General features: G+C 34.5%; 1 protein-coding gene across 6 annotated transcripts in view; it reads left to right on the top strand.

The window, feature by feature from the left end:
• LOC145690843 (uncharacterized) overlaps positions 1-26,514 on the top strand; it is a 112,356-nt gene that overhangs the window by 58,978 nt on the left and 26,864 nt on the right. For 2 of the 6 annotated variants that reach the window (XM_081766190.1, XM_081766191.1), the window contains exon 3: positions 3,698-11,794. The exons of 2 other annotated variants lie outside the window; for them this stretch is intronic. In XM_081766190.1, coding sequence (XP_081622316.1) covers positions 3,698-4,865 — 1,168 coding nt within the window. In that variant the 3' untranslated portion in view covers positions 4,866-11,794. Of the gene's footprint in view, positions 1-3,697; positions 11,795-15,819; positions 25,737-26,514 lie in introns of those variants that run through there. 2 more of the 6 variants (XM_081766197.1, XM_081766192.1) reach the window with 2 other exon arrangements.

Here is a 26,514-nt window from a genome sequence, read left to right as displayed (position 1 = left end):
ACTTTATCAGATGGTTCCATCAAATGTAACGTAATTAAAACAATAGTAACAAATTTTAAAGCTTTAAAAATTGTCCTGAAGAAGAGGAAGTTCATTTTCCACATTGTAACTAAGTTACAAGAGGTTTACGTCTTAACTGAACGGCGCATCTACCGAGTCAACTTTTGGAATATCCCCTTAAGGTAGCTTTCAACGCAGCTAAGGGAAACGTATGTGAACGAGTAATAGAATCCTCCGTAGCAGAATGGATAAAGTGATGGTTCGATTACCACAAGGTTCGTGGTTCGAAACCCGTCGCCTAAACCAGATTTTTTAAAATCTTATTTCCTCAGTTCTGAAGATCTTTCTCTCCTTTCGTAATCATCTGATGCTCTAAAAAGAGTTCTCCACATTAATTCGACAACTGCCTAATGTGATCCTCGCAGTTCGAAAACTTCCCTTCTTATTTTTCACAAAATCAGAATTTTCGTTATAATACGAATGCTGTCCGATCATTTTTTCCCCAATTCTAAATCTATGTATACAAATCATTCCTCTCTGTCTCCATACTTGAATCCCTCTCTCTATCTCTCTCTCTCTCTCTCCCAATGTCACCCAGGATGTCATCTGGCTTGAGATCAAACCTTCGAATCTTGAAACCAAATGTAAGCTCTTTAGCAATGTGCTATCGTAACTCTATAGGTTTGTTGTTAAAACCAGTGTCTTTTAGACTTTATTGGGGAAGGGGGGAGGGAAGGAAGAGATTCTCCGGCGACATAAGATTTTAGCTTTTTATTAGTGTATTACTATAGATTTGATCAAAAAATACGTATTTATGAAGCTCAAGAGAGGGGAAATTACACCCTCCTGTCCTGCCCAAATGACGCCCCTGAAACATTTGCTTGCACTTACTGAAAAGAAATTCAATGAACCATTGAATAAAACTCGTTTCTGTCCGTAGATATTTTAGAGCTCTTCGCAACTTCCATAGATTTCTTAGGGAGCATCTTACTAGCTTGCACTCTTTAAAGAAAGAAACGAATGAAACTAAATATATTTATGAAGCTCTGGGAAGATTGTGTGACTTTCCTTTAATTTAGGCTCTTAAAAATATTTCAGAACAAACGAATGGAAAAGACTGTTTTAAAGCTATAACGTTGTAAACTTGATTCCTGTTTCTTTTTCAGCTGAATGGAAAGAGTGTACTACGTTACATACACTGCTTTAGACAAGGAGAGGTGGAGGTCGGGGAGGAGTTGGAATAAATACTAGAAGCAACTAATCGATTGATACATGTATTGCGGGAATGCATAAGAAAACTGGGCAAGAGTTTGTTATTCATTTGGACCTAGAATTTTTGTAACAAATTTTATGCCGCGGACTGTACACATCCTCAAGTATTACCAAAAAGGGTACACAATGTAATAAAACTCGTCTTTCACTTTGTGCACTAGTCACAAACAATTTTCTAGTTGCACAGTAGATGACTTTTGGTGTTGGATTGTAGAGAGGGAAAAGAAGGGAGTGTAGATGTTTTATTTCTTGAAACACATATTTTATAAAACCTTCTCTTACTAATTGTCATAGGTGGAAAAGATGAACAAACAACGTGCCATGTCATTTTGTAGGTGATTAGCGTGTGGAAATTGCATATCAAATAAGCGCCAATGATAAACCAAGATAAATACTTTTTTCATAGCACATTTTTAAATTCTACAAGTAAATTTTACTTTATAATATTCATAAAGTACAACTTAGTACGAAAATATTAACTTTAAGCTGCATTAGAATTGCTTTAATTTTTGTTTCAAAAATATATTTTTTTTACAACTTTGCAATAAAAAAATGATAGCAACATGGATTTCACTGTAAAATATATTACTTTCTTTTATATAATATATTACGTTTCTGTTGTAGATAGCTTAAACATTTCTTAATGCTTAATATTTTCTTCACGTTGGATCCCATAACTATTTCAGAATTGTAGACAAAAGCTCGTGAACTCTTACTTCGTTATATAGTTAACGTGCTCTCCTATTGCACAGGAAAACGCGTTTCAATTTCTGATGCAAGCTCGTGTGGTTTGGAACCTACTATAATCTGTAATTGCATCTCTCATGCAGAGCCGTAGCTAGGGGGCGAGCGGGGCCTTTGACCTGGCGCTGATAGGAAGAAGGCGCCGAATCAGCTAGAACAAAGAAAAAGTGTTGGAAATAAGTAAAATATTCGTCGCCCCTGAAAAGTATTGGCGCCCTATTAAATCAATATTATCCATTTGCAAAGAAATAGATTTGTTAAAAACTTTCTTGCTACGCTCGCAATCCGAACGTTTCAATAACTCACCACAAGTGTTTGGTTATTACTTAAAGAAACTTATTGTATATGATTTGTTAATGATTTTTAAATAAGTTGCCGAGTAATGACTTGTGTAGTGTACGCAAGAGCGTTTTCAAAATCAGAAACGGTCAAGTCTCAAATAAGTGTTAGGTGTTTTCATGGTGATGAGTCTGCTTAGTTAATCACAGTTTTCTACACAATCGGATTAGTCACGACGGTGACAATAAAGGTATGGAAATGAGAGGAGTGAAGAAACATGCAAAGTTTTGGCGCAGGAATATTAAAAATGAAGGTAAACAAGGAGAATAATAACATTTCGAAATTGAAGCAGCTGTAGAATAGGGGCTTAAGGGGTCAGAACTTAACCTAACTAATTTCTTCTTTTCCAGTGACTGATTAGTGCATCATTGATTTCTTTTACTTCCATTGAGATAGGAAATGCTCCGAATTTGAAGGAATTTATTGCCATCATATTTCCATGAACTACTTCTATCGCCAGAATTTTTTCTGCATAAGAATGTTGTTTTGTGACGTTTTTATCTTTCTGTCTACAGACATACAAAATATATACACATGTGTACGTGTGGTAGTGTACTTTTAGTGTAATAATTAGTAATTAATAACCTTAAATTCAGAAGTTTAATTGATTAAACAATATAATTTCAAACATATGCAATAGGCAATCTATATTTTGAATTTTAAATACAAACATTAAATATATTCTTCACTTCTATTGATCAGTATTGAGAAATTCGCGCAAAGAAAGCTTCCGAATTTCCATTACATTTCTCATACTATATTAACCGTAAAAGAATGAAAATTAAAATGTTATTTTGTGGTCACATATAGAACAAAATTACAGAAGCTTACAATTATCACTGGAAATTGATTCTGTCACCCATTTCGAACATTTCAAAGCATAGTTTCTAATGTATTAAAATTTCGTTTCTTATCGGTAGTATCGAACGTTCTATATAGTTGTATGTTTCCATAACTGTTCACCAAGTAAATTTGTATACAACATAAAGTAGTTTTGTCAAGTTTAACAAAACGTACAAAATAGGTCTCTTGAAAGCAGCTGTTATTCGCAAAAGAATACAGAATGATCGCTTTTGCTGTTGTAATAGTCTTTCCAAGCAGCTTGACAAAAATTCAGCATAGCATAACAGCAAAAGCTGCTTTTCTTATATGTATAAAAAAATGAAAAAGGAAAGCTTGGTAATGTGAATGTAGAAAGTCGCCAAATTCTACTTCACCCCGGGCGCTGAAATCTCGTTATGGCTCTGCTGTCGTGAAGCCTCAGTGCCAAAATCTATCTAGTCGAATCCGTCTCCAGAACAAATGTTTGGTAATTAATCAATATTCGTATTTTTCTTTTCAGTGCACTTCGTCCATCACTAAGTACTTCTCACATTAGATATTCTGAAAATAGTAAATTCATTCACACAGACACGAAATATTTTTCTTGCGAGAAGTGTGGCGAAACGTTCAGATTGGAATCAGAGCTAAGAATTCACAACTTAATTCATAGTGGCGAGAAACATAAGTGCGAAGAATGTGGAAAAGGATTCAGACTCAAGCAAGTTTTGAAGATGCACTTGTTAACACATAAGGATCAAAAGCCTCTCTCATGTGAAAAGTGTGCCAAAGGTTTCGTTGGGAAAAATGACTTAAAAAGGCATATGTTGATTCACACCGGAGATAAGCCGTATTCTTGCCAAGAATGTGGCAAAAGTTTCAGACGAAAACATCATTTGCGAGAACATACTTTTCTTCATACCAATAGAAAGCGGTATTCCTGTAACCAGTGTGGGAAGACATTCTTCTTAAAATCATATTTAGAAACACACACATTGATCCACTTAGGTAAGAAAAGGTATTTTTGCGCCAACTGTGGGAAAGGTTTCACACAGAAATTATGTTTGAAGGTTCATTTATTAACGCATTCAGGTGAGAGACACCGTTCTTGCGGTCTGTGCGGAAAGCTCTTCTTAACCGTTTCAGGCCTGAAACTCCACATAAGGAGCCATACTAGTGAAGAACAGTATCTATGCAACGAGTGTGGGAAGATGTTCAAACAAAAATCATCTTTAAGAACACATATGTTAATTCACACAGGTGGTGAATTTCACTACTGTGAGCTTTGCGACAAGCAGTTCAAATCAAAGCCGGGATTGAAATATCACGAGTTAAGCCATAAACATGATAAACCTTACTCTTGCAACGAATGTGATAAGGCATTTAAATCAAAAGGTATTTTAAGAAATCACAGTGTAGTTCACACGAAAGAGAAGGCTTATCACTGTCATGTATGTGGGAAAAAGTTTAATCAGAGATCAAATTTGATAACGCATATAGCACGGCATTCTAATAAACGCACTCACCTATGTGACATATGCGGCATAGGGTTCAACCAGAAATCGAATTTGGCTGACCACATGGCAAAGCATACAATTGATAAAAGTTATGATTGCCAGAAGTGTGATAAAGAATTCAGGTTTAGGCAAAGTTTGAGCGCTCATATGTTACTTCATGATAAAGCAACCTAAGAAAGTGTCAGATACGTCGCAAAATAATAACATATGATTTCAGACATAATATTTTACTTCATAAGCAAATATTACGAATCTTTTCTGATCCTAGGAAAGCATTCTTAAATCTTGCACTTAAGCAAAGCTTTGGAAAATATTCAACACTTCTCAGGATCTCACAGGGAATGGTTCCATATTAGCAACCTACGTTCGTTGTTGGTTGGCAAATAATATAATTCGAAATGTAGAATTTGTGCTCACCGATCGAATTTTTATCAATCTGAAAAATGTAACTTTATGAGGACTGCATAATTATATCTTAGATGTAAGAAAGAGGTGACCTAATTTTAGAAATAACGTGTAATAACCTGTGCAGGGAAAATTGGTGTCTGCGATTCCTTTCTTCGCGCAATTTTGATGTTTGTATACCTACAAATCTAGAAAATTTGGTCTAAAATTACTTTTTAAATACGTTCTGTTAACCCTTTCATTATTTGACTTAAGACAAACGGTCGCTTAAGTTTGGACTACCGCGTTAGCACATAAAGGAAAATGCGCAGATTCAAAAAATACCTGAGCTCCTTCGTGGCTAAGCAGTTAGCGTACGCGCCCTTGGCGTGTGAGACCCGGGTTGCATACCCGGCGCGAGCTCATGTGGTTTGGATTCCACGGTAATCAGTAGATCCACGTCTCATATAGCCTCGCTGCTTAAGGGGACGCTAATCTAGGATCAATCGAAAAATACCTGCAATATTTTGTGTTATTTAAGAAAGAAAATAAATTACATTTGTACCGAAAGAGTGGGACGAGATTTACTTAAGTAGCTCAGGTCTTAACCCATAGTCTTGAGGGTACATGACGCTTCAGATGCAAATCAACTTCCTTGTTTCTTCATACTAGTTGTTAAGCCTCGTCAACTGATGATTCAAATATTTCTCTAACCGCCTCAAAATTAATCTATCTATTTCGCTATTATAATAGATGTCTGAACCATGGTACTAAGAAATCATGATTTCCTAAACATCTCACACTTTATAGTTATAATTTCTATGTGAGTGAGTGTTAAGCAAAGGTAGTGTCAGTTTCTATTTGGCAGCATTTGCGTTACATGTTTGGTCTAAAAGTAGCTTCGAGTTCAGAGAACCTTTTTTCACGAGTAAATTATTTAACTTTAGAAATTAGAAAAATAATTATTGAAAAAAAAAGCGACTAGAAAAATTAAAAATTATATTTCAAATTTATATGAGTAAGACCCAACATCTTTTGGCACGTTGTCGTGAAGCTTTGGTAGGAAGACCGTTTGGAAGATAATATTTTGAATTATATATTACGATAATAAATCAGTATTCCAAAAGCAGTTCGATGCACAAAGTGTCATTGGTAATTTATACATGAAGGAAAAATTCTCTGGCTTCATTCTATCGCTTCTGTTTTAAATGGATTTATTTTCTGGTCTATTCTACGTGGGTTTGCATCGAACCTTGTACTGTATTCCAGATGCCAACGTGAATAGTAAACTATGTTGCTAACAAAGGGCCAAATAAAAATTATAACGAAACCATCAAATAATATTTTTGCAAAAATGAGGTTTTCAGGTGATGCTCAAGGGATGTTTAGCAATTCTGGGAAAAAAGTTGCTTTCACAAGTTCACTTCGGGATCATTTCCGTAACTTTGTACATAATACGTTCTACATTTCTGTTCAGTTTGTGAAAGAAAAGCATATAAAATTACAGTTGATTAACACATATAAATTCTTACAAAACAGTAGACTTTTATCTTACTAAGATTATTATAATGCGTTCACATAAAAGTACAATTATGAGTCGTGCATTCCTATATATTTAGTACCATACTTTTAGAAGTATCGTGCAAAGTGTTCAACTGGAAATTCAATGCCGTAGTATAAACAATACTCTCTTAAAAACTGTAAGGCAGGCAGATCACTGATAAATCCCTTTAACGAAGGATATTACTTTGTATCTAAAATTAGAGATAATCATAGGAATGTACTTTATAATTTTCTTAACATATATCAATAATGAAGCAAGTAAAAAGTCAGCGTGTTTCTATATTTAAAGTTATATTCCTCTTTTTACGCTAGTGTCTCAAGCGGACCCAAAGCCCCCCTCCCCCCATGGCAGGCAAGTACACTTGTAGCTTACATCTGTTTGGTGCATTACATATTTATCATTTATTACAAATGTGTTTATTTTCTGTTTTTGTCATATATAAAGTAGACTAAGATTCTCACCACATACGATTGGTAAACGTTTTCATTATAAATTTCCTAGCTATTTATATGTATATAGTTATTTGAATTTTAACATCAAAGAACTATGCAACTTGTCTAAGGGACAGAGAATTTTGCTATTTATTGTGACTTCTAGTTATGTTATATATGAAGTAATATGCCCTATCTTTTACTTTTTTCAACTCATAACTTGAAATTCACTTATATAGCTAGAAACTATTAAGTATAGGTTGACAGATATAAGAAATGATAGCTCTTTCCACCAGCAGAATTGTTTCACTATACGCCTAATAGCTGGATAGCCAATATGACAGTACAGACATGCCCCAACACAACATACCAGTATATTTCTCCAGTTGGAGGAAGAAGAATTAAAATTACTTAGAGAAACACGAGATAGATAGGCGTAAATTCAATTTACCTCAAGTTCTAGCATATATGAATTAATGCAAAATAAATGAAAACAATATGCATAATATAGAGACAAGGAAGCATGGAAAGCAAAATAAAAGGACAAAGGAGGAAAGAGGGAAGGAAAAAGCGAAAGACTTCCTCCCTTCAAGAGTAAACGAAATTTTAACGCTTGAAGATGAACAATCTCTGACTTTCTGCTGTCACTTTTTTTCTTTGGTTTTCCTTACTTTATGGGAGAGATCTCCGTAGGAATCAAGAACTTTATATACACAATGCTTAATTCCTTCAAAAAATACCGGTTGGTCTAGGCTGGTAATCGAACCCAAAACCCTTAGAATGACAATCTCATGCTGTTCATTAAGTTGCACAGACCATACCAAATATGCTTTCGAATCAGCAATTAAACGCGGTATTATCAAATGTATTGTTAAATTAGCTATTGTTAGAGATTTACCCCGGATTCCATTTGAAGTTTGAAATTTATTTACGGCCTTTAGGTATCTCTGGCTCCCGCTTTCCTATTTCGTTAAAAGCATTTGATCTGCAAATCAAGATCAAGCAAGAATTAATTAACAATATTGAGAACTTATTAAAGCACCATCATTATATCATGGATTAATCGATGATTAAAAGAGTGGTTTCGTAAATCTCCGAAACGAACCATAGTTCTTAAAGGAGATGTCGCTCCGGTAATCCATATAGGAGTGGCATCTCGTAGTGTTGTTATCTACCCACGTCCAGTATAAATAACGCTTGGAAAACGCAGTTGCCAAACCTTGACGTGGATAAGTCAGTCAAGTGTCGGCTTGTTGAGTGACACAACACCGGTTCTTATAACGGCTGATACGAGTTTTTTTCTGTTTCTTTCAAAATACATCCATATATGTTCATGTATTATTAGTAATTGCTTTAAGCCGTAAGTGGTTTAAATTTAATATTAGTTTCGGTTTCAGTACCTATTTTCGTAGAATAGAAACAGTAAATGCTTTCAAGATGCGGTCTTTTGTAATTAATTCAGTCTTCAAAAAATAGATTTCATTTGCTCTGTTAATCTTCTACTCAAAGTGGAATTGGTACAAACCCAGCCATTTTCTGTTTCAACGTTTAACACCATACAAACAAAACGGTAACAGTCGGGAGCGGTTTCTGCAAACGATTCAGAGTCTAAAACTCCATGAGTATCCATAATATTAAAAAAAACCCGACTGTGGTTAAAACTTACTATTACTTCCGGTTCCAATACTGATTTCACTAGAGCAAAACAATAAATGATAACAAGAAGCGATTTCTTGCAATTCATTCAGCGTCTCAAAAGTAGGTTCATTCTGCGTTGAAGCTTTGTTTAAAGCAGAAGTTGTTAAAATCAGCCATATTCGGTTTAAAGTTCCATCGACACAGAACGGAAACAGAAACAGATAGGGAGAAGATTTTTCTTAAAACACATTAAGAGTTTCAAGACGTCATAACTATTGCCAAAACTCTACCAAAACAAAAAAAAATGGTTCAATTTAACCATTACATGCGACCTCCATACTTACTTCTATAGATCAGAAACAATAGGAGATATGAGAGCGGTTGTTTGCAATCAATTCAGCGTCCCAAGTAAATGTTCCGCCAAGAATTTAGCGTCCCAATAAAATTTCCACCAAACCCAATTCAAACCACAAGTCATTGAAATTAGCAATGTCCGGTTTCAACGTTTATCGCTAGGGAACGAAAACGATAAGAGACATCGAGAAGCGGCTTTTTGCAAACAATTCACCTTCCAATGAGAACAATACCGTGATTGTTCACGACACTCTACCCAAACCGAAAGTGGTTCAATTTAGTATTACGGTTTCAGTACCTTTTTAACCCTTCGAGCTCCTTCGTAGCAAGCGGTTACCATACGTGCCTTTGGTGTGAGAGACAAGAGTTCGATTCCCCATGGGAGCTCATATGGTTCGGATTCCACGTTAATCAGTAGGTCCACGTCTTATATAGCCTCGCTGCTGAATGGGACGTTAAACTCAACATCAGCAACTCATTTTTAACAATTATCGCTATAAAATAAAAGTCGTAACAAGTATCATGAACATTTTTTTTTTCCAAACAATGCATAATGACTGTTCACAACTTTATTAAAAATGGATATGGTTCAAATTTATTATTACTTCTGGTGGCAATATTGTTATCCTTACATCACAAATGCTAAAAGCTATCAAAATGCTGCTGCTTACAATCGATTCAGCTTCCCAAGAATAAATTTTATTTTCCCTTTAGCACTCTATTCAAGACGGAAGAAGGTCAAATTTACTATTGCTTCCGATTTTAATATTTATTTCCGTAGAGCAAAAACGGTAAAAGCTATCAAGATGAGCCGTTCTGCACTTAATTCAGGGTCTCAAGAATAGATTCCATAGTTTGCATTAAAGCTCTAATTGGGAAGTGGTTAAAATTAACCATTTCCGATTTCAACATTTATCGATATAAAAAGCAAACGGTAACAGATAGCGAGAAGCGTTCTTTTACGAACGATTGAGCGTCTCAAAGTAACATAAAATGACTAGCGACAGCACTCTACCAAAAGAGGAAGTGCTTTGAAACAGAAGACTAGTAAAGGAAGGAAAGTAAAGTAAGTTAAAAAGTTCCCTAATAAAGTATTAAAGGCTGAATATGAACGTCAAAAGTCACACTATTAAAGGCTGAATATGAACGTCAAAAGTCACACTTGTACGTCAAACGCCAATATTGAACGTCGTACATTAAACCTGAACATCAATTATTTAGTTAAACATACAAAACGTACGATCGAATGTAAATTAACATGCATAAACGTATAAAAACCCACGATCGAACGTACGTCAACATCCGTAAACGTATATAACTTATTATCAAAGGTAAGTTAACATACACTTTCAATATACTATTATCACTTTTTACGTTTTTTACCTCCAATGTTTGGTCTAGTAACGTTAGTGGTCTTTTCTTTTTAGAACACCCTGCATAAAGTAATTGTTGGCTGATTATTGGCTAAAGTAATTTTTAGATTCACTCTGCATACTAATAAAAGGGTATAGATGTATACAGGGTCTAATTTTATTATAATTGGTATGTAAATGATTTTTTACCAGTGTTTATTGTTTACTGCTTGTTTTTAAGAAAATTAGAATGATTTCTTAATAAAAGGCTTTGCTGTTTCTAATATAACATATGCTAACTTATGTAATGGTTAAAAGATAATAATAAAAGGGAAGATACTGGACTATCTTAGAAGAATTCCAGTCCTGTGCTTTTCCATCCGCGTTTTGCTTTTAAAAGGGAAAAGAAGAAACACATAAAAGCTTGTTTCCATTTATATAAGCTAATTTGGATGCATATCCTTTTTAGCCTTTGCGTGTATGTTGTATTTATAAGAGTTTATCGATCTAACTTTCCTATTATCTTGTATATAAGCCTTCACATTGCATAGATAGAAAGTGAAAGAATCAAATAATGAGATTTCTGGCTTCTTTTCTTGTTCATCCTGTCTCTGTTTTGTGTTAGATGGGAGTTGATTTGCTTGCTTCTGTAACTAAACCAATGAAGGAAAAAGTTTTAAGGAATTTTATTAGTTTGTTTATCGACGAGTTGCTTCTTACTGCAGCCCATATCTTTTTGAGTTTCTGTGCGTAGTTTGTATCTAATTCCTTTTTACCCGTACAATGCATGGCTTTTTTGTTCTGTGAAAACATAGCTTTCCGAGAGGAAACAAAAATGAGTAACAGAAGTACCGGTACGCTTACTAGTGCCATCTACGTGGAAACTGTGATCTTGCAACAAGCTTCAAACGTTCCCAATCTGGTTCAATATACATTAGCAACTACACACTGTTATGTATGAAAGAACAGATTATTTACCACTATGGCCCATATCCCTCCCACTATGCATTGTAGGGTTAATATTTTATCGTAAAGGTTCTCCTAACTCTTCAAATATATGTTCTTTGTTATTTACAAGAAAGCTGCTATTCTTGACACTCACTGGTAATAATAAGTTTATTAGCAAAATCAGATTGTCTATCGGAATTATGTTTAGGACTTCATTTTTCTTTGCCACTTGGCCTCATAGCCTAAATAATTGTTTTGTATTTCGTATATAATATACAGAGAGTCCGTATATTATATGCGAATCCACGAAAGAGGAAAAAAGTGCAGAGACGTCAGCTTTCTTTCTAATAATATTAAATATTGTACTTTTTGATTTTTCCTAATTTTGCTGGTTAACATGATTTATGTGGGTTTATCAAGTAAGTTTATTGTCTAAATACATACTTAAATACTTATATATCTGAACTTTTTAATGGACTACATTTACATTTATTTTCATCACCACAGCTGTATTCGTGGCTATAAATTTTGTTTTTCGTTACCGTTTCCTCCATTAAGTATAGAGTATTATGATTTACTTGTACTAATGCTAAGATTGTTACAACTTAACTAAAAGCTAATTCTTTCTAAATCTTCGTTGTATTAATGACTTCTTGTACTGTGTTACTTCAGCAAATAACAAAAAGTTTCCATCTAAATCCAATTTAACAAAAGAATTTACAAATATAGCGAAAAATAACAGCGATATGCAAAAATCTTGAAGAACACCACAGTTAATTTTACAGAAGTCTTGTTATTTACGGCCGTTTTCGTATTTATTTCTAAAGAAAGATTTAATTAGATTTAACGAATTGTTCCTAATGCTTATTCTTTCCAATTTGAGTAATAATTTATCATGTGGTATGGTGAGTGTCAAAAGCTTTTTGAATATCCAAGTATGCAGTCCATTTTGCATTATTGTCTTTCTATGCTTTTTCAGTTAGCTATGGGATTGCGGTTTTTTTTCTTTTTTTTTTTTTTTGTATTTTTGACATTTGTAAATCCATACCGATGTTCATAAAATTAATTATTGCTTTCTACATATTTACGAACCTCGCATGCAGACAGTTTTCATCTAATGTAGATACTTTCCTAACGATAGATATATAAGTCGATAATTACTAGGAGTATTACCCCAACCACCTTCGAATATTGGTATAATTTTGCATTGCTTTCATTTACCGGGAAAATAGTCTTTTTCGAAACAGATTGAACACAGCACAACACTTTTCCTATTAGAGCAGTACAGTTCTTAAGAGGCAAAGTATTATTAACACTTGCCCAACGGGGATCTGGTCAGTTTTGACACATAAATGCTTCATTTTATTTTTTTCCCTATTTCTTCTTCCTTTTTCTGGCCACCACAATAGGTATGCTTCTTTTAACCTACGTAACATGCAGTAGCATTTCTACATCCTTAGGATTCTTTATTTGTCAACCACAAATAAACAATTCTTTCTCCGGATCTTAATGTAGAGAATCTTTTATCTTGTCTACCTCACACCGTTCTATTTGTTGCAATTTTTCTTATTCTCCATGATCATTTCTATTCTGTGCTCATTCCCTTAGCATTCTCCAACATGTCAACAGTCTTGCCAGGTGTCAAAAATTCCCACAAAACGGGAAATTCGTATCCGGTGGGAATGTGGGATATTTCCTTCCAAATATGTAGGATACGAGATAATTTTCTTCAAAACATGTACAAATGGAAAAGTACGGTAGAACTACCTATCTATCTCCCTCTCTCTCTCTCGATATATATATATATATATATATATATATATATATATATATATAGATCTGCATATCTGGGTGTGTTTGTGTGCCTTATTTATTTCCGGTAAACATTGAATCATATTGGAGAATTTCATGTCTACGAACGGGAAATTTCTCTTCACGAACTGGTAATATTGCCGGTCAGAGTGAATATCAAACTGGACGGACTAGTATATATTTTCTAAAATAGACCAAGACGAACAATGGCCTTTCTGACCTAGGCCCCCAAGTTTTTTGAGTGACAAAAATAATTGAATATATATATTTTTGAAAATTTATACAAAGCTATCATAGTCTGGCTTCTAGCTGCCCCCATTTTTTACCTTCTAGAATCGCCAATGAAGACCAATAGGCTCATCACTAATATCAATTTTTTAAATTAATTGGAAATCTAGTAGTAATACTATGTTTTCCTTTAAAAAAAATTAAAATATTGATGGGTCAAAAATGACCCTATATTCGTCATGAGCGTTATGTTTAGTATCTTCGCTGGGCAGGTGTTAATAACGCCGATTTGAGTGCATTTTTGGCCAAGCTTTTGAATCAGATTTTCCTTAAATAGATACTTATGAACATCGCACTTTAAATTGCATACATTTACCTATTTTTCCTGCCGATTTTATTAAAACACTTCGGATTTAATAAGCCATTCGATAATTATATCCCTAAAGAAAAATTCTAATAGCCCTTAATACACGGTTAAACTAAGTTTCCTCTCATACATAGCAGACTGCCTTCCTTTAAGGATAACACTACAAAATTGATTTTTGTGGCATTACAATTATAAAAACACGTAAATTTTACAAACTTATAAGTTTCGATACTGGTAGTGGAATTTGCGACTTACCTCATTTTTGATTCGGAAGAATAATTTTAAACTCTGTCCATTGATCATTTTGTTTAACCTCCTCGGTCCCTGCATTGCCTCCAAACAGGCAGCACGAAATTTAGTGCTCCTTCATTCCCAGAATTAAAAGAATTGAAAGCCTTAAGTCCCAGCACTTCAAGACGACATGAAACAATATTTTCGTAGAGCCGTAGCTAGGGGGCGAGCGGGGCCTTTGACCTGGCGCTGATAGGAAGAAGGCGTCGAACGAGCAAGAAGAAAGAAAAAGTGTTGGAAATGAGTAAAATATTCGTCGCCCCTGAAAAGTATTGGCGCCCCATTAAATCAATATTATCCATTTGCAAAGAAATAGATTTGTTAAAAACTTTCTTGCTACGCTCGCAATCCGAACGTTTCAATAACTCACCACAAGTGTTTGGTTATTACTTAAAGAAAGTCATTATATATGATTTGTTAATGATTTCTAAATAAATTGCCGAGTAATGACTTGTGTACGCAGGAGCGTTTTCAAAATCAGAAACGGTCAAGTCTCAAGTAAGTGTTAGGTGTTTTCATGGTGATGAGTCTGCTTAGTTAATCACGATTTTCTACACAATCGGATTAGTCACGACGGTGACAATAAAGGTATGGAAATGAGAGGAATGAAGAAACATGCAAACTTTTGGCGCAGGAATATTAAAAATGAAGGTAAACAAGGAGAATAATAACATTTCGAAATTGAAGCAGCTGTTGAATACGGGCTTAAGGGATCAGAACTTAACCTAACGAATTTCGTATTTTTCAATGACTGATTAGTGCATCATTGATTTCTTTTACTTCGATTGAGATAGGAAATGCTCCGAATTTGTAGGAATTTATTGCCATCATATTTCCATGAACTACTTCTATCGCCAAAATTTTTTTCTGCATAAGAATGTTGTTTTGTGACGTTTTTATCTATCTGTCTACATACATACAAAACATATACACACATATATACACATGTGTACGTGTGTTAGTGTACTATTAGTGTAATAATTAGTAATTAATAACCTTAAATTCAGAAGTTTATTTGATTAAACAATTAATATAATTTCAAACATATGCAATATGCAATCTATATTTTGAATTTTAAATACAAACATTAAATATATTCTTCACTTCTATTGATCAGTATTTAGAAATACGCGCAAAGAAAGCTTCCGAATTTCCATTATATTTCTCAAACTATATTAACCGTAAAAGAATCAAAATTAAAGTGTTATTTTGTGGTCACATATAGAACAAAATTACAGAAGCTTACTATTATTACTGGAAATTGATTCTGTCACCCATTTTGAACATTCAAAGCATAGTTTCTAATGTATTGAAATTTCATTTCTTATCGGTAGTATCAAACGTTCTATATAGTTGTATGTTTCCATAACTGTTCACCAAGTAGATTTGTATACAACCTAAAGTAGTTTTGTCAAGTTTAACAAAACGTACAAAATAGGTCTCTTGAAAGCAGCTGTTATTCGTAAAAGAATACAGAATGATAGGTTTTGCTGTTGCAATAGTCTTTCCAAGCAGCTTGATAAAAATTCAGCATAGCATAACAGCAAAAGCTGCTTTTCTTATATGTATAAAAAAAATGAAAAAGGAAAGCTTGGTAAGGTGAATGTAGAAAGTCGCCAAATTCTACTTCACCCCGGGCGCCGCAATACCTAGTTACGGCTCTGCTCTGGTGGAGCCTCAGTGCTAAAATCTATCTAGTCGAATCCGTCTCCAGAACAAATGTTTGGTAATTAATCAATATTCGTATTTTTCTTTTCAGTGCACTTTGTCCATCACTAAGTACTTCTCACGTTAGATATTCTAAAAATAGTAAATTCATTCACACAGACACGAAATATCTTTCTTGCGAGAAGTGTTGCGAAGCGTTCAGATTGGAATCAGAGCTAAGAATTCACAACTTAATTCATAGTTGTGAGAAACATAAGTGCGAAGAATGTGGAAAAGGATTCAGACTCAAACAAGTTTTGAAGATGCACTTGTCAACACATAAGGATCAAAAGCCTCTCTCATGTCAAAAGTGTGCGAAAGGTTTCGTTTGGAAAATTGACTTACAGAGGCATATGTTGATTCACACCGGAGAGAAGCCCTATTCTTGCCAAGAATGTGGCAAAAGTTTCAGACGAAAATCTCATTTGCGAAATCATACTTTTCTTCATAGCAATAGGAAGCCGTATTCCTGTAACCAGTGTGGCAAGACATTCGTCTTGAAATCATATTTAGAAACTCACACATTGACTCACTTAGGTAAGAAAAGGTATTTTTGCGCCAACTGTGGGAAAGGTTTCACAGATAAATTATCTTTGAAGGTTCATTTATTAACGCATTCAAGTGAGAGACACCATTCTTGCGGGCTGTGCGGCAAGCTCTTCTTAACCGTTTCAGGCCTGAAACTTCACATAAGGAGGCATACTAGTGAAGAACAGTACCTATGCAACGAATGTGGGAAGAAGTTCAAACAAAAATCATATTTAAGAAGACATATGTTAATTCACACATGTGGTGAATTCCACTACTGTGACCTTTGCGATAAACAGTTCAAATCAAAGCCAGGATTGAAATACCACGAGTTAACCCATACTCCCGATAAACCTTACTCTTGCAACGAATGTCATAAGGCATTTAGATCAAAAGGTATTTTAAAAATTCACAGTGTAGTTCACACGAAAGAGAAGGCTTTTCCATGTCAGGTGTGTGGAAAAAAGTTTAATCAGAGATCAAATTTGATGATGCATATAGCACGGCATTCTAATAAACGCACTTACATATGTGACATATGCGGCAAAGGGTTCAACCAGAAATCGAATTTGGCTGACCACATGGCAAAGCATACAATTGATAAAAGTTATGGTTGCCAGAAGTGTGATAAACAATTCAGGTTTAGGCGAAGTTTGAGCGCTCATATGTTACTAAATGATAAAGCAACCTAAGAAAGTGTCAGATACGTCGCAAAATAATAACATATGATTTCAGACATAATACTTTACTTCATAAGCAAATATTACGAATCTTTTCTGATCTAGGAAAGCATTCTAAAATCACGCACTTAAGCAAAGCTTTGGAAAATATTCAACACTTCTCAGGATCTCACAGGGAAAGGTTCCATATTAGCAACGTACGTTCGTTGCTGGTTGGCAAATTGTATAATTCGAAATGTGGAATTTGTGCTCACCGATCGAATTTTTATCAATCTGAAAAATGTAACTTTAGGAGGACTGCATAATTATATCTTAGATGTGAGAAGGAAGGGATCTAATTTTAGAAATAACGTGTAATAACCTGTGCAGGGAAAATTGGTGTCTGCGATTCCTTTCTTCGCGAGTTAAGTTTGATATCTGTATAGTTACAAATCTAGAAAATTTGTTCTAAAATTACTTTTTAAATGCGTTCTCTTAACCCCTTCATTATTTCACTTAAGAGAAACGGTCGCTTAAGTTTGGACTACTGTGTTAGCACATAAAGGAAAAAGCGCAGATTCAAGAAATATCTGAGCTCCTTCGTGGCTAAGCGGTTAGCGTACTCGCCTTTGGCGTGAGAGACCCGGGTAGGATACCCGGCGCGAGCTCATGTGGTTTGGATTCCACGGTAATCAGTAGATCCACGTCTCATATAGCCTCGCTGCTTAAAGGGACGCTAATCTAAAATCAATCGAAAAATACCTGCAATATTTTGTGTTATTTAAGAAAGAAAAAAAAATTACATTTGCACCGAAAGAGTGGGACGAGATTTACTTAAGTAGCTGAGGTCTTAACCCATACACTTGATTGTACATGACGCTTCAGATGCAAATCAACTTCCATAAATTATTTGTTCCTTCATACTAGTTGTTAAGCCTCGTCAACTGTTGATTCAAATATGTCTCTAACCGCCTCAAAATTAATCTATGTATTTCGTTATTATAATAGATGTCTGAACCATGATACTAAGAAATCATGATTTCCGGAACATCTCACACTTTATAGTTATCATTTCTATGTGAGTAAGTTTTAAGCAAAGGTAGTGTCAGTTTCTATTTGGCAGCATTAGTGTTACATGTTTGGTCTAAAAGTAGCTTTGAGTTCAGAGAACCTTTTTTCACGAGTAAATTATTTAACTTTAGAAATCAGAAAAATAATTATTGAAAAAAAAAGCACTCCAAGACTAGAAAAATTAAAAATCATATTTCAAATTTATATGAGTAAGACCCAACATCTTTTGCTACGTTGTCCTGAAGCTTTGTTAGGAACACCGTTTGGAAGATAATATTTTGGACTATATATTACGATAATAAATCTGTATTCCAAAAGCAGTTCGATGCACAAAGTGTCATTGGTAATTTATGCATGAAGGAAATATTCTCTGGCTTCATTCTATCGCTTCTGTTTTAAATGGATTTATTTTCTGGTCTATTCTACGTGGGTTTGCATCGAACCTTGTACTGTATTCCAGATGCCAACGTGAATAGTAAACTATGTTGCTAACAAAGGGCCAAATAAAAATTATAACGAAACCATCAAATAATATTTTTGCAAAAATGAGGTTTTCAGGTGATGCTCAAGGGATGTTTAGCAATTCTGGGGAAAAAGTTGCTTTCACAAGTTCACTTCGGGATCATATCCGTAACTTTGTACATAATACGTTCTACATTTCTGTTCAGTTTGTGAAAGAAAAGCATATAAAATTACAATTGATTAACAGATATAAATTCTTACAAAACGGTAGACCTTTATCTTAATAAGATTATAATGTGTTCACATAAAAGTACAATTATGAGTCGCGTATTCCTATATATTTAGTACCATACTTTAGAAGTATCGTGCAAAGTGTTCAACTGGAAATTCAATGCCGTAGTATATACAATACTCTCTTCAAAACTGTAAGGCAGGCAGATCACTGATAAATCCCTTTAACGAAGGATATTACTTTGTATCTAAAATTAGAGATAATCATAGGAATGTACTTTATAATTTTCTTAACATAAATAATGAAGCAAGTAAGAAGTCAGCGTGTTTCTATATTTAAAGCTATATTCCTCTTTTTACGCTAGAGTGCCTCAAGCGGACCCAAAGCAACCTTCCCCCCTCCCATGGGAGGCAAGTACACTTGGAGTTTACATCTGTTTGGTGTATTACATATTTATCATTTATTACAAATGTGTTTATTTTCTCTTTTTGTCATATAAAATAGACTGATATTCTCACCACGTACGATTGGTAAGCGTTTTCATTATAAATTTCCTAGCTATTTATATGCATATAGTTATTGGAAGTTTAACATCAAAGAACTATGCAACTAGTCTAAGGGACAGAGAATTTCGCTATTTATTGTGACTTCTAGTTATGTTATATATGAAGTAATATGCCCTGTCTTTTACTTTTTCAACTCATAACTTGAAATTGACTTATACAGCTAGAAACTATTAAGTATAGGTTAAAGGTATAAGAAATGATAGCTCTTTCCACCAGCAGAATTGTTTCACTGTACGCCTAATAGCTGGATAGCCAACATGCCCCAACACAACATGCCAGTATATTTCTCCAGTTGGAGGAAGAAGAATTAAAATTACTTAGAGAAACACGAGATAGATAGGCGTAAATTCAATTTTCCTTAAGTTCTAGAAGATATGAATTAATGCAAAATAAATGAAAACAATATGCATAATATAGAGACAAGGAAGCATGGAAAGCAAAATAAAAGGACAAAGAAGGAAAGAAAGAAGGAAAAAACGAAAGACATGGGAGTAAACGAAATTTTAACGCTTGAAGATGAACAATCTCCGACTTTCTGCTTTCACTTTTTTCTTTGGTTTTCCTTCCTTTATGGGAGAGATCTCCATAGCAATCAAGAACTTCATTTACAATGCTTAATTTCTTGAAAAAATATCGGTAGGTCTAGGCTGGTAATCGAACCCAGAACCCTTAGAATGACAATCTCACGCTGTTCATTAAGTTGCACAGACCATGCCAAATATGCTTTCGAATCAGCAATTAAACGCGGTATTATCAAATGTATTGTTAAATTAGCGATTGTCAGAGATTTACCCCGGATTCCATTTGAAGTTTGAAATTTATTTACGGCCTTTAAGTATCTCTGGCTCCCGCTTTCCTATTTCCTTAAAAACATTTGATCTGCAAATCAAGATCAAGCAAGAATTAATTAACAATATTGAGAACTTATTAAAGCACCACCATTATAACATGGATTAATCGAGGATTAAAAGAGTGATTTCGTAAATCTACGAAATGAGCCATAGTTCTTAAAGGAGATGTCGCACCGGTAATCCATATACAAGTGGTATCTCGTAGTGTTGTTATCTACCACACGTCCAGTATAAATAACGCTTGGAAAACGCAGTTGCCAAACGCTGACGTGGATAATTCGGTCAAGTGTCGGCTTGTTGAGTGACACAACACCGGTTCTTATAACGTCTGGTACGAGTTATTTCTGTTTCTTTCAAAATACATTCATATATGTTCATGTATTATTAATAATTGCTTTAAGCCTTAAGTGGTTTAAATTTAATATTACTTTCGGTTTCAGTACCTATTTTCGTAGAATAGAAACAGTAAATGCTTTCAAGATGCGGTCTTTTGCAATTAATTCAGTCTTCGAGAAATAGATTTCATTTGCTCTGTTAATCTTCTACTCAAACTGGAATTGGTTCAAATCAGCCATTTCCTGTTTCAACGTTTATCACCATACAAACAAAACGGTAACAGTCGGAAGCGGTTTCTGCAAACGATTCAGAGTCTAAAACACCATGAGTATCCACAGTATTATACAAAACCTGCCTGTGGTTAAAACTTACTATTACTTCTGGTTTCAATACCGGTTTCAACGTTTATCGCTATGAAACGGAAACCGTAACAGAAAAGAAGAAGTGGTTTTGGCAAACGATTCAGGCTCTTAACACAACATATCGCTATTATCCAGATAATTCGACCGAAACTGAAAATTCCTAAATTTACTAGAACTTCCGATTCCAATACTGATTTCAGTAGAGCAAAACGGTAAAAGATAACAAGAAGCGATTTCTTGTAGTTGATTCAGCGTCTCAAAAATAAGTTACTTCTCCGTTGAAGCTTTGTTTAAAGCAGAAGTTGTTAAAATCAGCCATATTCGGTTTGAAGTTTCATCGACATAGAACGGAAACAGAAACAGATAGGGAGATTTTTCTTAGAACCCATTAAGAGTTTCAACACAACATAATTATTGCCAATACTCTACCAAAAAAAATGGTTCAATTTAACAATTACATACGATCTCCATACTTACTTCTATAGATCAGAAACAATAGAAGATATGAGAGTGGTTGTTTGCAATTGATTCAGCGTCCCAATAAAATTTCCACCAAACCCAATTCAAACCTAAAGTCATTGAAATTAGCGATGTCCGGTTTCAACGTTTATCGCTAGGGAACGAAAACGATCAGACATCGAGAAGCGGCTTTTGGCAAACAATTCACCTTCCAATGACAACAATACCGTGATTATTCACGACACACTACCCAAACCGAAAGTGGTTCAATTTAGTATTACGGTTTCAGTACCTTTTTAACCCTTCGAGCTCCTTCGTGGCAAGCGGTTTCCATACGTGCCTTTGGTGTGGGAGACAAGGGTTCGATTCCCCTGGGAGCTCATATGGTTCAGATTCTACGTTAATCAGTAGGTCCACGTCATATATAGTCTCGCTGCTGAATGGGACCTTAAACTCAACATCAGCAACTCATTTTTAACCCTTATCCCTATAGAATAAAAGTCGTAACAAGTAACAAAAAGCATTTTTTTTGCAAACAATGCATAATGACAATTCACAACTTTATTAAAAATGGATATGGTTCAAATTTATTATTACTTCTGGTGGGAATACTGTTATCCTCACATCACAAATGCTAAAAGCTATCAAAATGCTGTTTCTTACAATCGATTCAGCTTCCCAAGAATAAATTTTATTTTCCCTTTAGCACTCTATTCAAGACGGAAGAAGGTCAAATTTACTATTGCTTCCGATTTCAATACTTATTTCCGTAGAGCAAAAACGGTAAAAGCTATCAAAATGTGCCGTTCTGCACTTAATTCAGGGTCTCAAGAATAGATTCCATAGTTTGCATTAAAGCTCTAATTGGGAAGTGGTTAAAATTAACCATTTCCGATTTCAACATTTATCGATATAAAAAGCAAACGGTAACAGATAGCGAGAAGCGTTCTTTTACGAACGATTGAGCGTCTCAAAGTAACATAAAATGACTAGCGACAGCACTCTGCCAAAAAAGGAAGTGCTTTGAAAAAGAAGACTAGTAAAGGAAGGAAAGTAAAATAAGTTAAAAAGTTTCCGAATAAAGTATTAAAGGCTGAACATGAACGTCAAAAGTCACACTGGTACGTCAAACGCAAATATTGAACGTCGTACATTAAACCTGAACATCAATTATTTAGTTAAACATACAAAACGTACGATCGAATGTAAATTAACATGCATAAACGTATAAAAACCCACGATCGGACGTACGTCAACATCCGTAAACGTATATAACTTATTATCAAAGGTAAGTTAACATACACTTTCAATATACTATTATCACTTTTTACGTTTTTTACCTTCAACGTTTAGTCTAGTGACGTTAGTGGTCTCTTCTTTTTAGAACACCCTGCATAAAGTAATTGTTGGCTGATTATTGGCTAAATTAATTTTTAGATTCACTCTGCATACTAATAAAAGGGTATAGATGTATACAGGGTCTAATTTTATTATAATTGGTATGTAAATGATTTTTTACCAGTGTTTATTGTTTACTGCTTGTTTTTAAGAAAATTAGAATGATTTCTTAATAAAAGGCTTTGCTGTTTCTAATATAACATATGCTAACTTATGTAATGGTTAAAAGATAATAATAAAAGGGAAGATACTGGACTATCTTAGAAGAATTCCAGTCCTGTGCTTTTCCATCCGCGTTTTGCTTTTAAAAGGGAAAAGAAGAAACACATAAAAGCTTGTTTCCATTTATATAAGCTAATTTGGATGCATATCCTTTTTAGCCTTTGCGTGTATGTTGTATTTATAAGAGTTTATCGATCTAACTTTCCTATTATCTTGTATATAAGCCTTCACATTGCATAGATAGAAAGTGAAAGAATCAAATAATGAGATTTCTGGCTTCTTTTCTTGTTCATCCTGTCTCTGTTTTGTGTTAGATGGGAGTTGATTTGCTTGCTTCTGTAACTAAATCAATGAAGGAAAAAGTTTTAAGGAATTTTATTAGTTTGTTTATCGATGAGTTGCTTCTTACTGCAGCCCATATCTTTTTGAGTTTCTGTGCGTAGTTTTTATCTAATTCCTTTTTAACCGTACAATGCATGGCTTTTTTGTTCTGTGAAAAAATAGTTTTCCGAGAGGAAACAAAAATGAGTAACAGAAGTACCGGTACGCTTACTAGTACCATTTACGTGGAAACTGTGATCTTGCAACCAGCTTCGAACGTTCCCAATGTGGTTCAATATACATTAGCAACTACACACTGTTATGAAGGATAGAACAGATTATTTACCACTATGGCCCTATCCCTCCCACTATGCATTGTAGGGTTAATATTTTATCGTAAAGGTTCTCCTAACTCTTCAAATATATGTTCTTTGTTATTTACAAGAAAGCTGCTATTCTTGAGACTCACTGGTAATAGGGATGGCCGGATCTGATTGGGTCCGGATCCTTTGGATCCGGATCTCGGATCTGGATCCGGATCTGGTTTCGGATCTCGGATCTGGGTTCGAAATTCGTATCTGGATCCGAAATCCGGATCTCAGATCTTGATTCTTATCCAAACCCACATCCTACCCAAATTGTGATAAACTTGAATATGTAAAATTCGCCGAAAGTAATTTCACGAAGTCCTGACAGTAAAGAAGAAAACAGAAAATTAAGACGAATATTGACAAGTCTATTTGTCTCCTTCATTCTACACTAAAGATCAAATGCTTGCCTTACTAAAAAAAATCTGATTTGATCCGAATGAGAGTTCGAATGTCGAATCTAGGTCCACCCAGTTGCAGGACCGAGATGAAATACACACACATTTATATTTGAAACCGGAATACAAGACTCAAATATTTAAAATTCCTCAATACACCTATTTCATTGACAGTTAAGAAAATATATACAGTTAAGACAAGTATTGACTAGTTTTTACTTATATTTATCTTGCTCAGTCTGCTCAAAATAACAAATGTATACCTTACAATTAGATTTAACCCTAGAAAGACCATGCTCGCGTCAGCTATGTGAAGTACTAACGGGGGGTCAAATTTGCCCGCGCTCGATTCAAGTAATTTTCAGACCTTATTTATTGACTCATGGTTAAACTGTTGAACAAATTTCAAAACCGAGAATATTTCCAGCACTGGTAGTGTATATATACCAAAACTGCGTGAAATCACTGATATACGAAAATGCTTGTTTTATTTATTAAAATATAAAGTTCATGTTATATAAGGTTAGGCAAAAATTTAAAATTATTAAGATGTAAGTTACTCTCGTTTATATGCTGTGCCATTCATACTTTTGGCGTACTTCTGAACATTTATCTGTTCCTCGTGTTGCCAGATCGTGAACATATCCGAAATCAAAATTGTTCCATTTCCACCAAAGAAACCTATTCTGCTAAGAAGGAAACATAACACTCGACAATATCTATCCTACAATCCTGCTCTGGTATATATCGGATTGCTAACAGTCAGTTGATAATACAACTAGATAGCAGGAGTAATGTATCACTTTGTATAAAAGCGATACTTACTTTCATGACCATTTGGTTATCTTATTCAATCAGAAAGATATCATGGTATTTTAGGGCCGTCTCTATGTAAGGCTGAATGTTTATATAAAGGAAAATTCAATATAGTTTAAAAGAATTAAATTTTGGACATAAAAAATCAAAATTAAGAAATCATCGAAAAATAAAAGAATGGGTAGCACCTATGACCAAGGGGGGGTCAAATCAGCCCGCGCAACATGTATATATTTTTATATAAAACCACACTGCTTTAAACATAGGTGGAAAAATTCCAAAATGATCATCTAATCAAAAGTAACAATAACAAAAAAATGAGAATCCGTAAAACATTGCGGAAGGTATTCAAATTGAACAAAAAAAGACGCGCGGGCAAAATTGACCCCCCCCCTTGGTATTTCTAGGGTTAATAATTTTTTAGTAAATCACAATATAAGCACCAAGAATAAAAATGAATTTTCGTGTCCCTTATCTAGATTCGAAATTTCGGATTCATACATAGAATCAGGCTGAAAGATAAATATTTGAGATCTGGAAACCGAAACATGTGCTAGTACCAAGATCGTAGCCGTTTGTACCTAGGTAATGCGAGCGGAAGGCACTTGTACTAATTCCGCATGTACTTTGGGGAACACGAGAAACTAAAAACAGATAAGTATTCTTTTTCAGGGGCAAGTTGTGCTTTAACATGACTTTTCATGAGTGTTGTGTTCAAATAAGAAAACTGTAATGATGACTTGTTTGAAATAAGGACCTTTTCTTTTTTAGCAATAAAGTTAGGTACTTTCACATTGAATAAAAATTAGCAAAGCACATTTCACTGATTAGAGTGCTGGCCCTTATGGAAGCTTTCACACTGAACCGAAGATTTCCTCATGTGGGTATCGGATTGCCACAATTCACCTTGCTGAAAAGACGTGGTTTATTAGGAGGCCGGCCAAGATTCTTTTGGACTTAGCCTGTAGACTGCTTCTAGTCTCAATTATTTCCATATAACAAGATTAACCATATATAAAGTTGGTTCGAAATGATTTAAAATATCACTAATTGACCTTAAGGGGATAATCGGGATTTAAATATTCGTAAATCAGAAGAGATGTGAAAGTTATGCGTTAAAATAAATCTGATAATTTCTAATGCAACCTAATGATAGCAATAAAACTCCTTATGTAACATTTTCAAAGCTAAGATTAACAGTTATCTTCTTGAAGAGGGTTTACGGCAACATAGAATATAATAAATCCAATTATCATAAGTAGTACCTCTGACAGCCCCGCATTTCACATCACCATCGCCCTTCATCCTAACAAGTGGGCAATTCAGTTACCCACAATGACTTTTCAGGGGTTCCAGTGACATCAATATCTCAGTTTGGGTTTGGGATCATGCTTCGGTGAACCTTGACTATCACTATTAGCAGCTATTAGAGAATCAGAACTTATTTCTGTATTAGATAATGTGGGTAACTATAGCTTTTCGTCTATAGAAAACGGAGAGTGTATGGTATTATCGCAGGAAATATTTGATGCATAAGACTTAGATTGTCAGTATTTAGGAGCAACTTTTAAAATAATCAGTTACTTTAAATGTGCTACGGATTAGCCGAGGAAATCCGACAGTCATAGTCGAGTGGTCTGCGGCATTAGGCTGTGGATTGTTTGCTGTGAATGTCTTGGATTCAAATCCCGCTTTGGG

Source organism: Thermobia domestica, chromosome 7, assembly GCF_964235325.1.
Source record: "Thermobia domestica chromosome 7, izTheDome1.hap1.1, whole genome shotgun sequence".
Taxonomy (NCBI): Eukaryota; Metazoa; Arthropoda; class Insecta; order Zygentoma; family Lepismatidae; genus Thermobia; species Thermobia domestica.
Note: the sequence above shows the minus strand (reverse complement) of the source record. Positions and strands in the feature narration are given on the sequence as shown.